The following is a 17,116-nucleotide window of genomic DNA, read 5'->3' on the forward strand; positions in this document are numbered from 1 at the left end:
TGCGCGAGTCAAGAAACTTTTATGTCGAATCGAATCGAGTCTATGAAATTTCACTGGCGAATTCGAATCGCGAATCAAAAAAAAAATTTAACATGACTATTAAACATGCAAATAATGATGGAAGATTTTAATTACGAAAGGGAATATTGATGTTGTAATATCATCTTAAAGTAAAATATATATTTAAATAATTAAAGTAATTTATAATTATAATAAGTTAATTACAAGTTAAGGGTTCAAACATACAGGCCCAGATGGCCTGTAGCCTCGTAGCTGATGTACGCGCAAACGATAATGTATTTGATTCCTATTCGAATTATTCGGATTCGAATTCGAATAGTTCGCAGATCTCTATCTGGAGCGGTCAGTCCGTCTGATCGCGTGCTCCTGTCGTCGCGTTGTTCCTCGTCGCACTGGCGGCGATCGCCAGTCTCCTAGCGGCGGGCAAATTATGATAACATAACGGAGGAAGGGGGAAAATAGAGGTTACATGTACGCGCGCGTATGAAGCGATTCGCCTGCAACCTCCGGTCAGCATCGGTGAAGGTGTCCGTAGGAGGGAGTCAAAATCGAAAGTGTAGCTTGCTCGCGGCTTTCGCGCCGCGCGCCGTTTAGTTCATCGCGGTGCCCCGATCTAATGTACCGACGACCAGCACCTGTCGAACTGCTCAACCCGGGGCTTCCCGCCATTTCGGAATTTCAAGCACGCTAACTTTTCCCGAACTCTTCCCGATCCCCGCCCGCTGCCTTCGTACCCGCGTCCAGACGATCGGTCGCGCGCGCGCGCGCGCGTGCGGCTGATGTGACAGAAACTCGAGACTTTTGGATGCTGCGAGGAAAAGGATCGGCGAAGGACAGGTCGTGGAAGGCGCAGCCACGTGGCCGGTGAACGAAAAGGAAAAAGAGCGGCAGCGTGGCAAAATCGTCGGAAAGTTCCTTCGGGTTATCTCGCGAGGTGGAGAGAAAGTATGCGGGCGACGCAGAGACCGCACATCCGGCCGCAAGACCCGGCAAAGTGAAAGCAGCACCAAAAGTACCGACGTGATCGGAGCAAGTTCGCGGCCCGTCAATCTGTTTTTACGAGGAGGATTTTATTACGCGGGTAATCTCTCTGCTCGCGTAATAATCTCGTCTTCGAGATTCGACGATTCTGCTGATCTTGCGCTACGCGAAGATCTCCGCCGCCCATAAAATCTCCGTCGTTCCTTCCCAGAACAATAAAGTGGAACAATAAAGCGGCGAAGGTGAACCCGAGGAAAGAGACACGAGTTGCGAAACTGGGCGGGTGACTGGCGCAAGTGATAAAAATTATTGTATAACTGTACGTTTAGCATGTTTTTAAGCTTGCGATAAGCAACATTCATATCTATAATTACTTTGCCCGGCAGATAACGGGAAAGCGTTCACAGCGTTACGTGGAATGTAAGGACGCTTTGCGGTGTGGCTCTCGTGTCCGACCGGAGGAATCGAATTTCGCTGCTCCAGCCAAAATGCCAAACTTGGAACGCGTAGAGAACGGAAAGAGGTTTGTCGCATGATCTCTCCCGGCGATAAAAAAACCGCCGAAATCGCCCGGTTGAATATGGGAAGAAGAAACTAAAACAAAGAACTCTCTTCTTCCTCGTCGCTCTTTTCATCGCCATATGAATATTTACCGGCGCCTGATTAATCAATCTTTCTTCGCGGCTAAGTCGCGCGCGATTTCCTCCTCGAGAACGTACAACGCGTGAATAATTGCGGCATCCTTGCGGCTGCGAAGGATCCCGAGAATTGCAAATTGAAAACTCAAGGTACCGGTGCGCGCCGCGTCTAATTACTTCCTAAGGGGGACTTCGTATCATGGGAGAGAGAGAGAGAGAGAGAGAGAGAGAGAGAGAGAGAGAGAGAGATAGAGAGAGAAAAAAATGGGAAACGTGTCATTGACACAGTTTCGCAAGTTTCCCCGAGATCAATTTGCCTGGTTGCGCAACGGATTACCTACACAGCCGGGTTTCTCAAGCTCCCATAGATCCACGCTTGATTGCGACGCGCCAATCAAACTAATATAACGCGGGCGACGGCTTTCCCCGCGAGCGCGTGTCGCTCCGCCGGGAAATGTCGGGTAATTTTGTATACGAAAATATCGCGTAACTTTGCGATATAACTAACTGACACGCGACGAATACATGCGCATGCGCGCGCGCGCGCGCGCGTATTCGCGTGTATACAAAATTACAAAATGTATTGTACAAAAGTCAAAGATTGATTGATGCAATTTTGTACACGCGAATCGGCCATCTCGCGACGCGAGATCTATATCGGCTTATACGGCTGTGCGACGCACACTAAACAGCAATTCGACGTTCGTTGGTCTCATTAACGCTCGTTATTATCCACGAGCAAGTAAAAAAAAAAGCACGATTTCATTTCTCTGTCTGCCGACAGAGTTACAGCGCAAATGTATGCAGTATGCAGAATATTCTGTAGGGTGTTGTTGCGAGGTTTTCCATAAATTGCATGATGTGGAAGTCGTAAACGCGACACAGACATGCCCGGATGAAGCGAAGTGATCTCGCGAACTTGTGCTAATTCCGGTGACACAGCGGTGTACGGAGAGTGACGCGGCGTGTCACAGTTTGTGCTCGCAGTCTGTGTCATCGGAAAGCGCACATGACGAATCCGCGCCGGTTTCGCAGGTAAACGCAGTGCTTATTTACTAACCGACTTACGTCACACGGGAGGACGACCGTGCGAATTTGCGAACCGCGAATGAATTTACCCGACGGTTGCCGGTGATGCCGGGTATTACGGTAATTGCAGGAAGTGACATATTATTGAATTCCCACTACTTTACCCTACGCTAATGGCGAGGATTAGGTCTGTCTTTATTGTTGCCGTGACGTGTCCGAATTATTCCGACGACACACACTTCGTGACCTGCGCGCTTTACGCAATCCCTCCTGCTTTGCTTCTATTGTCACCTTTGCGGCGAATCTAATCTCCTTCGTACTCTTTCTCTCTCTCTCCCTCTCTCCCTCTCTCTCTCTCTCTCTCTCTCTCTCTCTCTCTCTCGACACGTTTTCAGTCTTTCAAGCAGGAACAATCTTTTTCCCCTCGCGACTTCGAGTCCGCATCCGCGATCGATTAATCTGCCGTGATTAATAAGCGATGTGAACGTAAGACGCAGCTCGCTCCGCAAAAGACTCGAGAGTCTACCCGCGACACTTCCTCCGCGGCGCAGGTGCGCGTTAATCTAATCTGCCTGTCCCATTTGAATACAAATAATTACTGCGATCCGAATCGCGCGCTATCAAGCGAACCGAAATAAACGACGCGGCCGACGTCCGTACCTGGCTGCTCGCAAATAGGTCACTGACCGTCAATCTCGCCGCATTAATGCCGCCTTCGTGCAACGGTTAATTAATACTCTTTGCGTCAATCAGAACCGCCTGCGAGACTATTTCTCGTCTTCTTTGCATTCGACCGCTCGGCTGGCGGCGAGAAGTCTCGTTAAGGGGACTGGTGGGTCAGCAGATTGCTGAAACATCGTGCTTGTTTTTGACAATATTTTGCGATGAACTGAATAAATGTGCAAGAATGATAATTTTAGGTATATTTATACAACATGTGAAGAGTAGAACAAATTTCGTTTATTAATAAATACTCATATAAATATACGATATATGATATATCTAGCTGAAATATACTCTCCTTTCTTTTTTCTCAAGTCGTTTTGTCGTTTTTGCAGTAATATCGGCTCGGCTCTCGGTGGTCCGATCAGAGCGAATTTTAGCTTTAGAAATTTTTAAATTTCGAGAGAAACGCGTTTAAAATTTAAGTGGACATATATTTATGTGAATATTTGTTAATAAACAAAATTTTTCTGCTCTTCATATATTATATAAATATATAAAAAATTTTCACTCTTGCACATTTATTCAGTTCGTCAGAAAATATTATCAAAAAACAAGCACGATTTTTCAGTAATCTGACCCTCCAGTCCCCTTAATCCCTTGACTGTGGATGACGGGTATAGCCGCATAAAAAAGTCGTGCCACCAGTGTGGATGACGTGTATACACGCATCGAAGAAAAAAAATAGTCAAACTATTGTTTTTTGCATACAGGTGGGTGTCTATATGTTTTTGGAGTCGCTGAGTCCCAATTTGATATAAAAATTTCGAAATCCAAAATGGCGGATCCAACATGGCGAGTCAAAATTATAAAAATAATCGGACTTTTATGAAAGTAGGTATCTATATGTCTTTGGAGTCGCTGAATCCGAATTTGATATCAAAATTTCGAGATCAAAAATGGCGGATCCAACATGGCGAGTCAAAATTATAAAAATCATGAAAATCTGATTTTCAAAGTTTAGATCCGCCATTTTTAATTTTAAAATTTTGACATCAAATTTGGATCCAGCGATCCCAGAAACATATAAATACCGACTTTCATTAAAATCTGATTATTTTCATAATTTTGACACATCATGGTCGATCCGCCATTTTGAAATTTTGAAATTTTTATATCAGATTCGGATTCAGCGACCCCAAAAACATATAGATACCCACTTTCACAAATATCCGATTATTTTCCTAATTTTGATCCGCCATATTGGATCCGCCATTTTGAATTTCGGAATTTTAATATCAGATTTGGATTCAGCGACCCCGAAAACCCTTATTGTAAAAATATCATAAAGAAAATTCGACATTTTTTCCAACGCAAAAATGGCACGACTAGTATACATTTCTGCCTCCACAGTCAAGGGGTTAATAAACGGCCGCTCGATTCAGACGATTCGACCGAGCGGGCCGGGAGGATTTGGAAACGCCACGGAAACGCGACGCTGATGTAGGGGAAGGTTCCCTATCGATGGGCCATTTGAACAAAACGCTCCGTAAAATCGTCAAATTTGTCAATTTTACAGTTTTGTGCACGTTAATGTAAATATTACTTTTCATACTACACATATATCTAGGAATAGCCGTTACAATTATGAAATGTTAAGTAAATATTAAAAAAATAAGAATAAGTGTCGTTGGCCCAATGAAGGAAACTACTGGTTGTCTTCATTGGGCCTGGGAATTTCTATGCATACGCCGGTTGCTATTTTATTTTTTTAATACAATATCACCTTAATACAAGCCAATAAATTGTTTAAAGCTATTTTGAGCATGATTCGTAAATGTAAAAAGCTGATTAGAACCCAACACAGACCACAGAAAATACATTGAAACGCATTAATGATATAGCTATGGCATTGTTCACACGGAATCATTAAATGCTACTTTAAAATCAGGAGTAGAATTTTTGTTTACTGTTTTGTAACCATAAAATAATGTGAAAATCTACGAGATAACATTGAATTTTGTTTATTAGAAATAATTTTAATGGGAATGAGAATTTGAGGATAATTTATAAATTGTATAAAAGGAACAATAACCATATCTTGAAAACTTTAAAATCGCACAAAATAATCAAATTATTACTAATATTATTAATCTTACACAAATTACTGCATCAAACAAATACAATGGTTGTCACAAAACGAAAAAAATTGTTGTGCAGTCTTGAAAAAGAGACAAAACAAAATTTTTAAGTATTCATTCTTGCTGAGTTCAGTTGCACTTTTCGCACTAATACACTTCGATCCCCTTTCTAACACCGGCACGCTTCTCGTGAACCCACTGTTCACACGACAGACACATTGAATCATGTCTTCCTTGAAGTCATCACAACAGATAGCACAGAATCATAAATCCTCGTTGGAATTGATATTTGCTGACGGCGACGACGAAAGTTTAGGCATTGGGACTGTCTTCTATCATTGTGATAATTTCAATAGAATATTCATTTTACACACGAATGAGGGATACTCCGATTTAGATTAAAATTAGATTAATATAATTATTTTTATAATAAAGAGAATGAGATCGTTATCTAATTATCGATTTAATTACTCGTGATAGGCTTTTACTAATAAATCAGATACAACGACATTTTATTGTACAACTCGAAGAAGTCGAAAAAATATTAGGCTCGATACGATTTCCATGGTTGGGCCAGCAGCCCGTTCATAGTTACTCGGGCTGGCTCATCGAAGGCAACCAGCAGACTAGCAACTGTGTACGCAATACGTCCGCGACTTCGGTTATAACAAAGAGAACTTCCAATGTTAATACGGCTAAATAACGCTGATTTAATACAGTTTTAAGTATTATCAATAACAACTAAAACACACTATTAACGTCTCACTGATATCCATATTTCGTTGACACTGATAAGTTAGAGGAAAAGTACAAAAATCTTACTTTCTTGTATAGGAACCTTGTTTGCGCGTGGATCAACTCACAGTCAAGATGGCAATTTTCAAGCTTCATGCGGTACATTAAACGGTCAATAGATAGCGCTTACTGTCAATAACAACAGAATAATGGAGGTGGCTCATCGAAGGAGCCGGCCCAATGATAGCAACCTTCCCCTAACACTTTGCGGAAAACCTTGACGCGATTGAGCTTGGAGCCCGGAAATGTGCGCGTTTCCGCGGGCTCGGCTCAGTCATTGTCGCGTGCGTGACACGTAACGATCTAAATGTTTGGCAAGGATTGTCATTATCACAAGGATAAGCTCGTGCGCGATCGTGATACGTTCCGCTTGCGGTATTCGAAGCGAAGCGTATCGTGAATGGAGTAAGAAAAAGTTATCGATAAAACAGACGCGAGTACGTAAGTACGGGTATTACCCGCGCAAACATTTGCTTCTAGGATCCCAGGCGTCGCAAGCAGCCTAGCAAACGTGAAGCTGCTGCATACATTTCCTTTTCCCGAGGGTGAGAGACTTCCTTTTCTCTCGCGAGAGCGCGAGGCGGATCGAATAAACGGCGACGCTTGCCTAGTCTCGCGATTTGCCGCTGAACGAACAACACGGGAAGTGAGAACGATCAGCGGTTCGGTCGTTTTTGTCGCGCGATTTCCTGATTAAATCCGATTCACTTGGCCGATTAAGTGCCGTGAAGCGATTGATTTTCTATGCACGCGCGAAGGACACTCGGTGCGCGGTTTAAGTGCAATTAAAGTCACATCGGACCGTTTGATTGAGCGGCCGCGAAAAATCAACATCGATTAGCAGGTCCTTCGGCGCACGCAGCGTCCAATCGGAGGGAGGGGCTTTCACGAGGAGTTACGAATTTTTAGATTCGCACAATTCGCTCGTGTTCCTCGCGAGTCTGTAAAAGCAAAGAGGAAACGTCTCACGCCTCAGCTTCTGTTTAATTGATCGCTCGAGGCTATCCCGCGCGTTCGCGTGATATTTTGGCAGACAGAAAAGACATCAACACTGGGTTGCTCACATTTTCAGCGTCCCATCTGGCCTCGTTGAATTCAGTGGAAATAAATTATTTTCTATCGAGCGGTCGCCGTTGTTATTTACGAGCCTTCGTTAATATTCGAAAGACACTCGAGGTGGCTGGCGTCTTCAGCCTCGAAGAAGACATCGGAAGTCGAGCCGAGTTTCCCCCCCAATTTAACGAACCCGATCTCTTCAAAGACTTTCCCGGACGGAAACACGGAAAACTAAGCCCTGTGTAACGTCAGAAATTAATGTCGTCAAATTACGAAGCTGCGCGTTCTTCCCCGAGAGGAGCAACAGACGCGCTTATGTTTCCGCGCGCGCGTGGAAAACGGGATCGCGTTACGTCATTACCGAGAGCTTTATTCCGAACGAGAGAATAGCGACTCGTTTCGCGTGGCGGAGCTGTCCCCGGAAGCGGAATCGGACTTACCTGCCGAAGCGACGGCTACGGGGCCGCAGGAGGACTACCATCGGACGCGATTAGAAAAAGAATAATTACTCGCTTTAAGCAAGCGCACGAGCCGCGCTAATCGCATTGTTCGTCCGTTCGCGGTGTTCGTATTCATATAATGCTCGCCGCGACAATTTTACATAATTCGACACAAAAGATTCGCCTATGATTGCCCAGTGTTGTTATCTCGCGCTTACGTAATGGCGCGCAATCTTCAACGTTTGCGCAACGCGACATGTGGATTATCGTAAACCGGTTTGCAGCTCTGAGCGCGCGCGAGCGCGCTTTACCGCGAAGTTACCGCTCTCTCTCTCTCTCTCTCTCTCTCTCTCTCTCTCTCTCTCTCTCTCTCTCCCCCTCTCTCGTGAGATTCTCACTTTTATTTTTATCCCTCTCAGATCCTAGAAATGTACGACGCATCGCATAACTCTCTTTCTACGTTGAGCTTTCTGACGAGCGAACGTGCGGCTTCAGGGACGACGAAACTCTCCGCGCTTCGGGAGGCGCGCTAAGTGTGATCAGCGTTGTTACTCTGATTAATTACACGTATGCGTGCGGAGCCTTAACACGTTTATGTGATCAGGGTTGTTACAACTTTCAGCCGCACGCCATACGTGCGTGCACACGCCTGAAGATCGTGGCCAATCGTGGCTTTAAGGCTGTCACAATGTCGGCTCTGCCGGCACATTCGACTGTTTCGCCAATAGATTCACTCGTCATCGCTGATCCGTGAGACTTCCATCTTGACAATTGCCTGCGGCGTTTAAGACCGTTTATTCGGCTGATTGAGAATTCAATGCGTTACACGTAGGCGCTCAACGTTGCGCCGTGCGTCCCAAAGCACTCTCAAGACTACCAAGTAGCTCCTACTTTTAAAGAATATTTTATTTCCAGAGAAAAAGAGGGACAAAATTAAATCCACGTGTCTAAATTAAAAGAAACGTACGCAGAGGAAACGACGCGATAGCGAACGCCGCTGTTTTGCCGCCGTTTCAAATAACCATCATCTCGAGACGGAAGCTCGCAGGAAACTCTGCAAAATACATTTCGAAAGTTTCAAAAGTTATTCTCGCTGACGGAGGGATGGGCTTTTATTAGTCGATAAGCAATTGATTGCCAATTGTATCTCGGTATATCGTAAAACTCTCGACTGATCTGTGAATTAATGCCTGAGATAATACTAGGTGCGCAACTAAGTTTCCGGGTTTCTTTTTGATCAATGAAAAATGGAAAATTTCAAGAGAAATACAAACAATGGTTTATTCAAAGTATCGTCCCTCGCTAGCTACACATTCTTGCCATCTCTCTGGCGATACGTGAATACCGCGACGATAAAACGACGCGTCTTTGGACCGAAAGCATTCGTCCAACCAATTTTGCACTTGTTCGAAATTGGCCAAGTGTTGCCCAGCCAAGCAGCCATGCGCCATCGACCGGGACAAGTGATAATCGGAAGGGGCCAGGTCTGGCGAATACGGCGAGTGCGGTAGCAGATCCCATTTCAGCGTTTCGATGGTGTCCTGGACGATGGAAGTGCGATGGCACGGAGCGTTGTCGTGCTGCGATATCACTCGTTCCATTCTGGCCGTTTTTCGAGCAATGCATTCATGGTTCAAATTGATCAGTTGTTGATCGGTAGCGATGCCCATTGACAGTTTCGCCCGGCTTCTTTTCAGCAGCAGCATAGTACACGATTCCTTTTCGGGGTCCCACACCAAACGCAGAGCATTGTCTTCTTTCCGAAGCGATTTGGCCGTGCCGTCGATGTTGACGCTTCGCCGGGTGAAAGCCACGATTTTTTGCGTTTGGGATTCTCGAAATATATCCACTTCTCATCGCCAGTAACAATTCGATGCAGGAAACTCTTTCTCTCATGCCGCGAAAGCAAAATTTCGGAAGGGGCTCTTCGATTTTCCATCTGTCTCTCAGTCAACTCACGCGGCACCCATTTCCCTTCCTTTTGAATTTTTCCCATGGCGAATGGTAAACGTTTGGAACAATCTTCACAGGTAGTTTTCGATGGTGCATGTTCGCCGTAGGCCTCCTCAAGCAGACCACGTGCTTCAGCTGCACTTTTTTCCAGGTTAAAGCAGAAAAGCAAAGCTTCCCGCAAATGCTGTTTATCTGCCACAAAACTCGACATCTTCGTTGTTAGATAAAAATAGTTTTGCGTCGCGATATGTGTTGGTATTGCGACTGGTTATTGTTGACAGATGTCCAAGCTATAAAAAAAAACACAACTTCGCAGACATGTGTGTCGACTACACGTGTCGTTAGCGCCATCCATGTGTGAAACTTAGTTGCGCACCCGGTATAAGAAGCAGCTCGATAAGGAAAGAAACGTACGACGTGAATAAAATCGAAATATAAATCAGTCGGAAAAATGAATGAGCTGTTTTTTTTTTCGCTTATATTATGCGAGATTATTCACGAGAGAAATTTTGAAGAATAATATGTGATGTGTGTGATAAACATATTAGTCTCTCGTTAAATATAATTTCACCGATTCCGGTTCTCGTGTGACTAACGTACACGTTACGCTGAAATCCGTATTTCAGGAGCGACGATAAGCCGCCGGTGGCGGTCGACGAAGTGCACGTCACGAAACTTCGGCAAGCTTTACCGCAATGTTGCGCGGTCAGCGCCAAAAACATACTCCTGGTCGCGTTCGGTTCTACCTTGGGATTTTCGACCATTCTCATCCCGGCGTTACAGAGGGAGGATACGGACATCAAGGTCACTATAGAGGAGCTCACGTGGATCAGTAAGGATCGGCTCGTGTTAAGCGAAGAATAAACCGCGGCGAATTTTACGGGTTCTCTCTCACTCGTCGAAGCCGCAGTTCGCGCAATCACCGACATTCCAATCGACGAACTAAAATTGACGCGACGACGAAAAGTCGAGTCGAGTCGAGTCGACATTGCGAACCGGGAGCGCATTTGATTTAAATTGAATTTATGAATGATGGTCATTTAGGAAATGACATCTTTGTCGATAGCCTTCGCAATTATAATTTTTAATATCATTTGTACGCTCATTGAAATGTATTTATCTGAATTTATATTATTTATAGATGTATGTTAATCTGATTAAATCGTATTTCACATTCAAGCCGCAAGTTTCCGATAAATTAATTTTACTCGTGAATTATTTAAAAATGTCACGTTAACAACAATATCGCTGGTCACACGCGTCGTTTATAATTAATAAGTATTATATAATCGATATTAATAAATCGATGTAATCGAAGCGAGATAATTCTCTTCTTGTCTTCCTCCAGGCAGTCTAAACTTATTTCTCGTGCCGATCGGCTGTCTGATGAGCGGACCGCTCTCGCAATACCTCGGCAGGAAGTGCACGATGATGCTGGCGAACATCCCGTTCGTGATAGCCTGGCTGATGTTTTATTACGCCGGCAATTCGGCGATGTTGTTCGCAGCGCTCGCGTTGACGGGACTGACCGGCGGTCTTCTGGAAGCGCCGGTCTTGACTTACGTCGCCGAGGTGACGCAGCCTCACTTGCGCGGTATGCTGTCCGCGACCTCGTCGTTGTCCGTCATACTGGGCGTCTTCACGCAGATGTTGAGCGGTAGTCTGGCCCACTGGAGGACAGTGGCATTGGTCAACCTGGCTTACCCGATTCTCTCCTTCCTCTCGTTATGCCTGATGCCCGAGAGCCCGTATTGGCTTGCTGGTGAGTCTCCTCGTATTCAGCGATTCACGCGAGATCGGGAGATTTTCGAGCTCCGCTCGATAACCGATTGAATGAACGCACAACACACGCGGATCACGGCTATTTCTATTTAATTTTCATTTTTATTCTTATACATTTCTCCGCGCTCGCGGAATTGCACATTCAATCAGACGTCGAACTGCGCGCGCTTCACGCCTACGTACTTCAATTACTGTGTAACCAAGTCTTCTTCTCGCTTCTTGGTGCTTACTCGTTGAATTATTCAGCAGCCGTTTACACAGCCGTCGAGCCGTTCCTCTTTTTTTTCTCGCGCGCGCAGAATCGGGCTCCAGTATCCGAGAGCTCGCCGCTTCGTACAAAGTGCACGTCCGTCTAACTTCGCGCCGGCAGTCAACAATTCGGCGCGACCTCGTCGCGAGTGTTCCTGACACAAGCTAACAATCGCTTTTATTTCTAGTTAAGGGTCGTCTTAAGGAATCAGAGCGGGCTCTCTGCTGGCTACGAGGCTGGGTAGGCCCGAGCCAGGTGAGAGACGAGTTCCAGACGCTCTGCAAGGCGGTCCAGAAGCCAGCCGGGGTCGGCACCGTCGATCCCGACGGGAAGGAGAGAGAGAAGGAGAAGGCTTGGCGATCGTACACCAAGCGAACGTTCTACCTGCCTTTCATCCTAGTGAGCGCGGCTTTCTTCATAAGCGCCTTCGGCGGTACCGTGACCTTGCAGACTTTCGCCGTTGTGATATTCGTCAAGCTGAAGGCGCCGATCGACAAGTACACAGCCACGGTGTTCCTGGGCGTCGCGCAACTAATCGGCGTCCTGATCTGCGTGTTGACGATTCACTTCACAGGCAGACGCATGATGTCTTTCCTGTCGGTCGGCGGCACCGGCTTGTGCTTCCTCCTCGCCGCCATCTACGGCTTCCTCAACGACGCGGACTACCTGGACGGGGTGAAGTACACCTGGATACCGACCACTCTCATGATAGGCGCCGCTTTCATGGCGAACGTCGGTATCAAGTTGCTGCCGTGGGTTCTCATCGGCGAGGTGTTCCCCGTGAAGGTACGCTCGCGAATTAATCTCTCTCTCTCTCTCTCTCTCTCTCTTCTCTTTCATTTTTCATCTCAATCCCGTGTAATCCTCGGGGCACCCCTTTGATCTCGTTCTCTTTCTCAAGCGCGAGTATATTGAAATAGTCATCAACAATATCTTGAGACTTCGAAATCGCAGACAAATTCTTATCTGCGATTCTGAGCTCTTCTCGAGCGATTTCGGGGCTTTGGATGAACAGAGGCAAAGAGGGTAAACTCTCTTTGTGAAATTAAATACATTACATTTGACGCAATATTTAACGTGATATATTAGTTAAATTGTATCGATTGCATTACATTAGAGATGTGCAAACTATTCGAATTCGAATCGAATCGAATTACATTAGATTCGATTCGAATCCCTATGACTTGAATCCGAATAATTCGAATAGGAATCAAATACATTATCGTTTGCGCGTACATCAGCTACGAAACGACAGGCCATCCGGGCCTGTATGTTTGAACCCTTAACTTGTAATTAACTTAATTACAAATTACTTTAATTATTTAAATATATATTTTACTTTAAGATGATACTACAACATCGATATTCCCTTTTTATTTATTAAATCTTCCGTCGTTACTTGCATGTTTAATAGTCATGTTAAATTTTTTAATGATTCCCGATTCGATTGCATTCGATTCGATTCGAATTCGCGCATTTAAAAAAATGAGATTCGATTCGGTTCGATTCGACATGAAAATTCTTGATTCGCACGCAATTCTTGATCTCTACGTTACATGTATGTTTAACGTAATTATTTGCATCGACTCTTTGAAACTTGGATACTTTCACACTACCGTAAACTTGGACACTAGAAAAAGCTATAGGCTACAGGCATTCAATGTCTCCCGTATTCTTCTCCGAGTGATATAATTTTGCCCGGAATTATTTTATTTATTTTACGAATTTATATCATTTATCTTACGAACCGATGAAACGATTTCTGTCGCCCGGCACGACCTTGACGTTGAATTATCTCGAGAAATTTCTACTGACCACCAGGTACGCAGCGGCGCGACCGGCGCGGCCGGCTCGACCGGCTACGTCTTCTCATCAGTCGCGAATAAAACCTTCCTCTACATGATGAACGGAATGTCGCTGGCCGGCACGTTCTTCTTTTACTTCTTGATCAACCTGATCGGCGGCTGTTTGCTATTCGCCATATTACCCGAGACCGAGGGTAGGACTTTGATAGAAATCGAGGAGCATTACGCCGGCATACAGAACCTGAAGGACAAGCCCAGGCAAGAGCAACACGTCTTCAAGGAACAATGGGCAGCCGCGAATCCGGCGGTCGTTTACGACGAAAGTAGCGAGAGCAAATTATAATAGATAATAATTGGCAGTCGTCGGCTTATCGATCGCAACACCTCGATGACGTCAACATATAACAGTGCGTGTGTGTGTGTAAAAATTGTTATTAGTGAGAGATAAGAAGTTATTTTGAGATGCGAATCATTTGACCGATAGGAAGAAAAATGAAGAAAACGTGCGTTGACGGAGACAGTCGTATAGTCGAACGCGCGTATCGAAGAAGTTAAAAATACTGTGAAACTGCGTATAATTGGAGCTATATTACCTCGTTTCTTCACAAGAAAACAATGTTAATAGAGTCTAGCCTGAAAGGCTGTCTTTTTATAGTCGGTTGCGATCAAATCACGTAATAAGTGCGCGGTAAAACGCAAACGTTGCACTCTGCTATCGGTTGCGAACAGGAATAATCGCGCAAACAAGCCGGAGGGAGGTGCAACATGCTGTGAGAAAATATGAGCACAGACGAGGGGGGGAGGGGGGGGGGCGGGAAGGATCGAATGTAGAGATTGAGTGATCGGGAAATAGCAGCAGCGGCCGAGCAAACTCAAACGACTTTAACGATCCCGAGGTGAAGTTTCCAGGAAGGAGCCAAGGAGCGAATCACACATCGAGATCGTACGTCGCGAGTTACTTATTAGTTCGCGTTACTTCGCGAAGAAGAACGCGCAGCCCGCGCTGCAAGGAGATCTTAGTGTCGCGTCGTTAACATCGGAGACGTCGACTTATCGATCCCGGGCCCGTTCCTGCGCTATCGCTTATAGAAGCTTTCATATTTCACGAGGACTTTCACATTCACAGTCGCGCGATTAGGTACGTTTACGTCGGTTTCAATAAATACACGAGGCCACGGTCGTTAAGTGAAGTTAAGGCCTAACTATATACCGACGGACGCAGTCGCGTGCTATTTTCGTGCGACGTGGATTGTTGGTGCTAAATGTACAAAGGACGTGTTTCGGACTAGAGCGCGTCAGGTGGTTTCATTCTCGTTCTCGGCATCTCGTTTGAATATCATTCACGACGGGGTGTCTTACTCGTTCATCATCCGATGAGGTCGGCGATAATCCTCGACAAATAAAAACGCTGTATATAGTAGATTTCACGTATTTTTGTAAACTACGTTGAATAAAGTGCCCGTTGTATAGTATATCAGGGGGATTATAAATAATTAAGACGATATCAAGGAAAAGAAGACATTCAGATAATCAATCTCTAACAACCGATCGTATCTTATAATCACCGACAATTATTTATCCATTACCTCAGAAATTATTGTTATCAATATTTAGTGATCACTTATAGACCCGCCGTTGAGAGAGAGAGAGAGAGAGAGAGAGAGAGAGAGAGAGAGAGGAGGACAAGTACCGCGTGGTTAATATTTGAAGATAAAAATTCCGTCCGCTTTGTCGTTGAGTCGTACTACGAGCTCACTTTGTCGGTAGAAACGGTGGCTGCTCGCAGCGGAATTTTAAAACTATAGCTTGGAATTTAATGGTCGGTTTGCTAGACCCCTGAAAAAGGACTTTCAACGATTGGGCCGGAGCCGAACAGCGATATTGCGAAAGATCAGTGGCCGGTGGTGGGTTTGAATCTCGACTAAATACGGTTTGTATCTTGGCTGTTTAGCCTTTACGTTTCTTTTTTAAGTTCAAAGTGCGCGACCAGCCGCCATGCGTCATTAGCAGAGAAGCGAAGTTATAGAACGTACGACTCAATGACTTTTTATTTTTAGACAGTGCGATTCGATACAAGAGAATCTCTTTATTCTCGTGCTCCACGGCGTAGCCAGGAATTATTTTTAAATATGTTGTTTTCCAAGTATACTTTTAAGTCAGTGTGATATTTTTAAGAGCGCGATCGACGAAAAATCACGCGCGATTCACAATTGCGATTCAGCAAGCAAGATGAAGATCATTAGTGTCCTTCGACCAAGTCGAGCGATCGGAAGAAACTGATACGCTTGATCGATACGATTGGAACATGCGTGATCGTTCACTTATAGATGAATGTGTGCGCAAGACTGTATTAATAACGGCGTCATAATCTAACGTTACATACTGGAGAAATCAATATTGCGAGTCATGAACGGCCTTCTTCCGACAGCCGACAGAAGCACGAGGGAACTCTTGTTTCTCCGGTCTTGCTACAGATGGAACGCACGGTGTTTTTCTATATGTGTGTGTGTGTGTGTGTGTGTGTGTGTGTGTGTGTGTGTGTGTGTGTGTGTGTGTGTGTGTGTGTGTGTGTGTGACCAACACGCGGGTCGATAGCGAATTCCACCCTGCATATTCGAGGTATCTTCGATCGATCACGTCAAACTTCAGCGACAGATTCTTTATCGGACTCAGTATCGATCCTCTCGCAGGCAGAAACTTTGCGAACAATCACCATCTGTCACTGTGTAGCTCTGTCTTCCACGCCTGCGATATCAAGCGCGTTAAAACTCAGTCATCGTCCCTCCTTCCGTAAGGAGAAAGAGAGACAAGAAGCACGAGAAAAAAAGTATCTCATTTCTCCGTAATCCGAGTTAATCTTCGAACCAATCAAACGCGGATTTATGCGCGAGCGCGCGCGCGCGCGCCCGGGACTCCCCCCAATCCAAGGCTACAATCGCTCTCACTCGTCTAGCCCGTTCGCGACGTAAAACGACGACACGCCACGGTCTCAAGCGCCTCGTTTCTGACAATGAATACGGACGAGAAAAAGCGCACTCTCTCGCAAAAAGATGGAAGAAGAGCGGGCGTAAGCCCGAAGGCACTCTCACTCGTGCTAATTATCAGCGGGCGCGATCGATCGACCGGGAACGGCAGATCGAAAGTCGCGGAAGTCGCGGGGGAAGCCTTCCCGGATCAACAAGTGTCCTCTCTCTCTCCCTCGGCGCGACGCGGGAGGATACGCGGCCCACCTATTCACGGTTATATTGATGTCAGTCGGGGCGGTCGGCGGCGGGCGCAAGCGCGGCGGCTTTGCCTCCGGTTCGAGCCGACGGGCGGGGGTTCGTACGAAATGGTCGATATTTTAGCTATATACGCGGAGAGTCTACGGTGGCGCGAGGCCTCGCCGAGAGCCACCAGTCCAGTCTCTTTGTAATCGCTCGCGAAATAAACCCTAGCCGCGCTACCGTGCTGCGTGCGAGAGCGGCAGAGCGAGGGTTGCGTCGTGAGGGAGTAACATCTTCCGTCTTGTGCGCCGACAGAGGGAAAGAGAGAAGGAGAAGGAGGAGGAGGAGGAGAAGAA

At 45.7% G+C, this 17,116-nt stretch overlaps 1 protein-coding gene across 3 annotated transcripts; it reads left to right on the forward strand.

The window, feature by feature from the left end:
• The first annotated feature begins 515 nt into the window (after positions 1–515).
• Positions 516–15,026, forward strand: LOC105182489 (facilitated trehalose transporter Tret1). 3 transcript variants are annotated; one of them, XM_025302983.1, is made up of 7 exons: positions 516–1,102; positions 1,214–1,321; positions 1,389–1,525; positions 10,344–10,549; positions 11,066–11,479; positions 11,937–12,535; positions 13,571–15,026. In XM_025302983.1, the coding sequence occupies exons 3-7, from the start codon at positions 1,491–1,493 to the stop codon at positions 13,895–13,897; spliced, it is 1,581 nt and encodes a 526-aa protein (XP_025158768.1). In that variant the 5' UTR covers positions 516–1,102; positions 1,214–1,321; positions 1,389–1,490; the 3' UTR covers positions 13,898–15,026. The 3 variants fall into 3 exon arrangements, with proteins under 3 accessions (XP_025158768.1, XP_025158767.1, XP_025158769.1); XM_025302982.1 differs by having other exon boundaries at positions 516–1,321; XM_025302984.1 differs by lacking the exons at positions 516–1,102; positions 1,214–1,321; positions 1,389–1,525 and adding an exon at positions 5,912–6,813.
• The last annotated feature ends 2,090 nt before the right edge of the window (positions 15,027–17,116 follow it).

Source organism: Harpegnathos saltator, unplaced genomic scaffold, assembly GCF_003227715.2.
Source record: "Harpegnathos saltator strain DR-91 unplaced genomic scaffold, Hsal_v8.6 scaffold522, whole genome shotgun sequence".
NCBI lineage: Eukaryota > Metazoa > Arthropoda > Insecta > Hymenoptera > Formicidae > Harpegnathos > Harpegnathos saltator.

Excerpts from the sequence above, each read along its gene's own strand:
- LOC105182489 (XM_025302982.1), top strand. The coding sequence starts at position 1,491 with ATGCCAAACTTGGAACGCGTAGAGAACGGAAAGAG. Across the intron at positions 10,550-11,065 it reads AGAGGAGCTCACGTGGATCA|GCAGTCTAAACTTATTTCTC; the intron begins GTAAGGATCGGC and ends GTCTTCCTCCAG. Across the intron at positions 12,536-13,570 it reads GCGAGGTGTTCCCCGTGAAG|GTACGCAGCGGCGCGACCGG; the intron begins GTACGCTCGCGA and ends ACTGACCACCAG.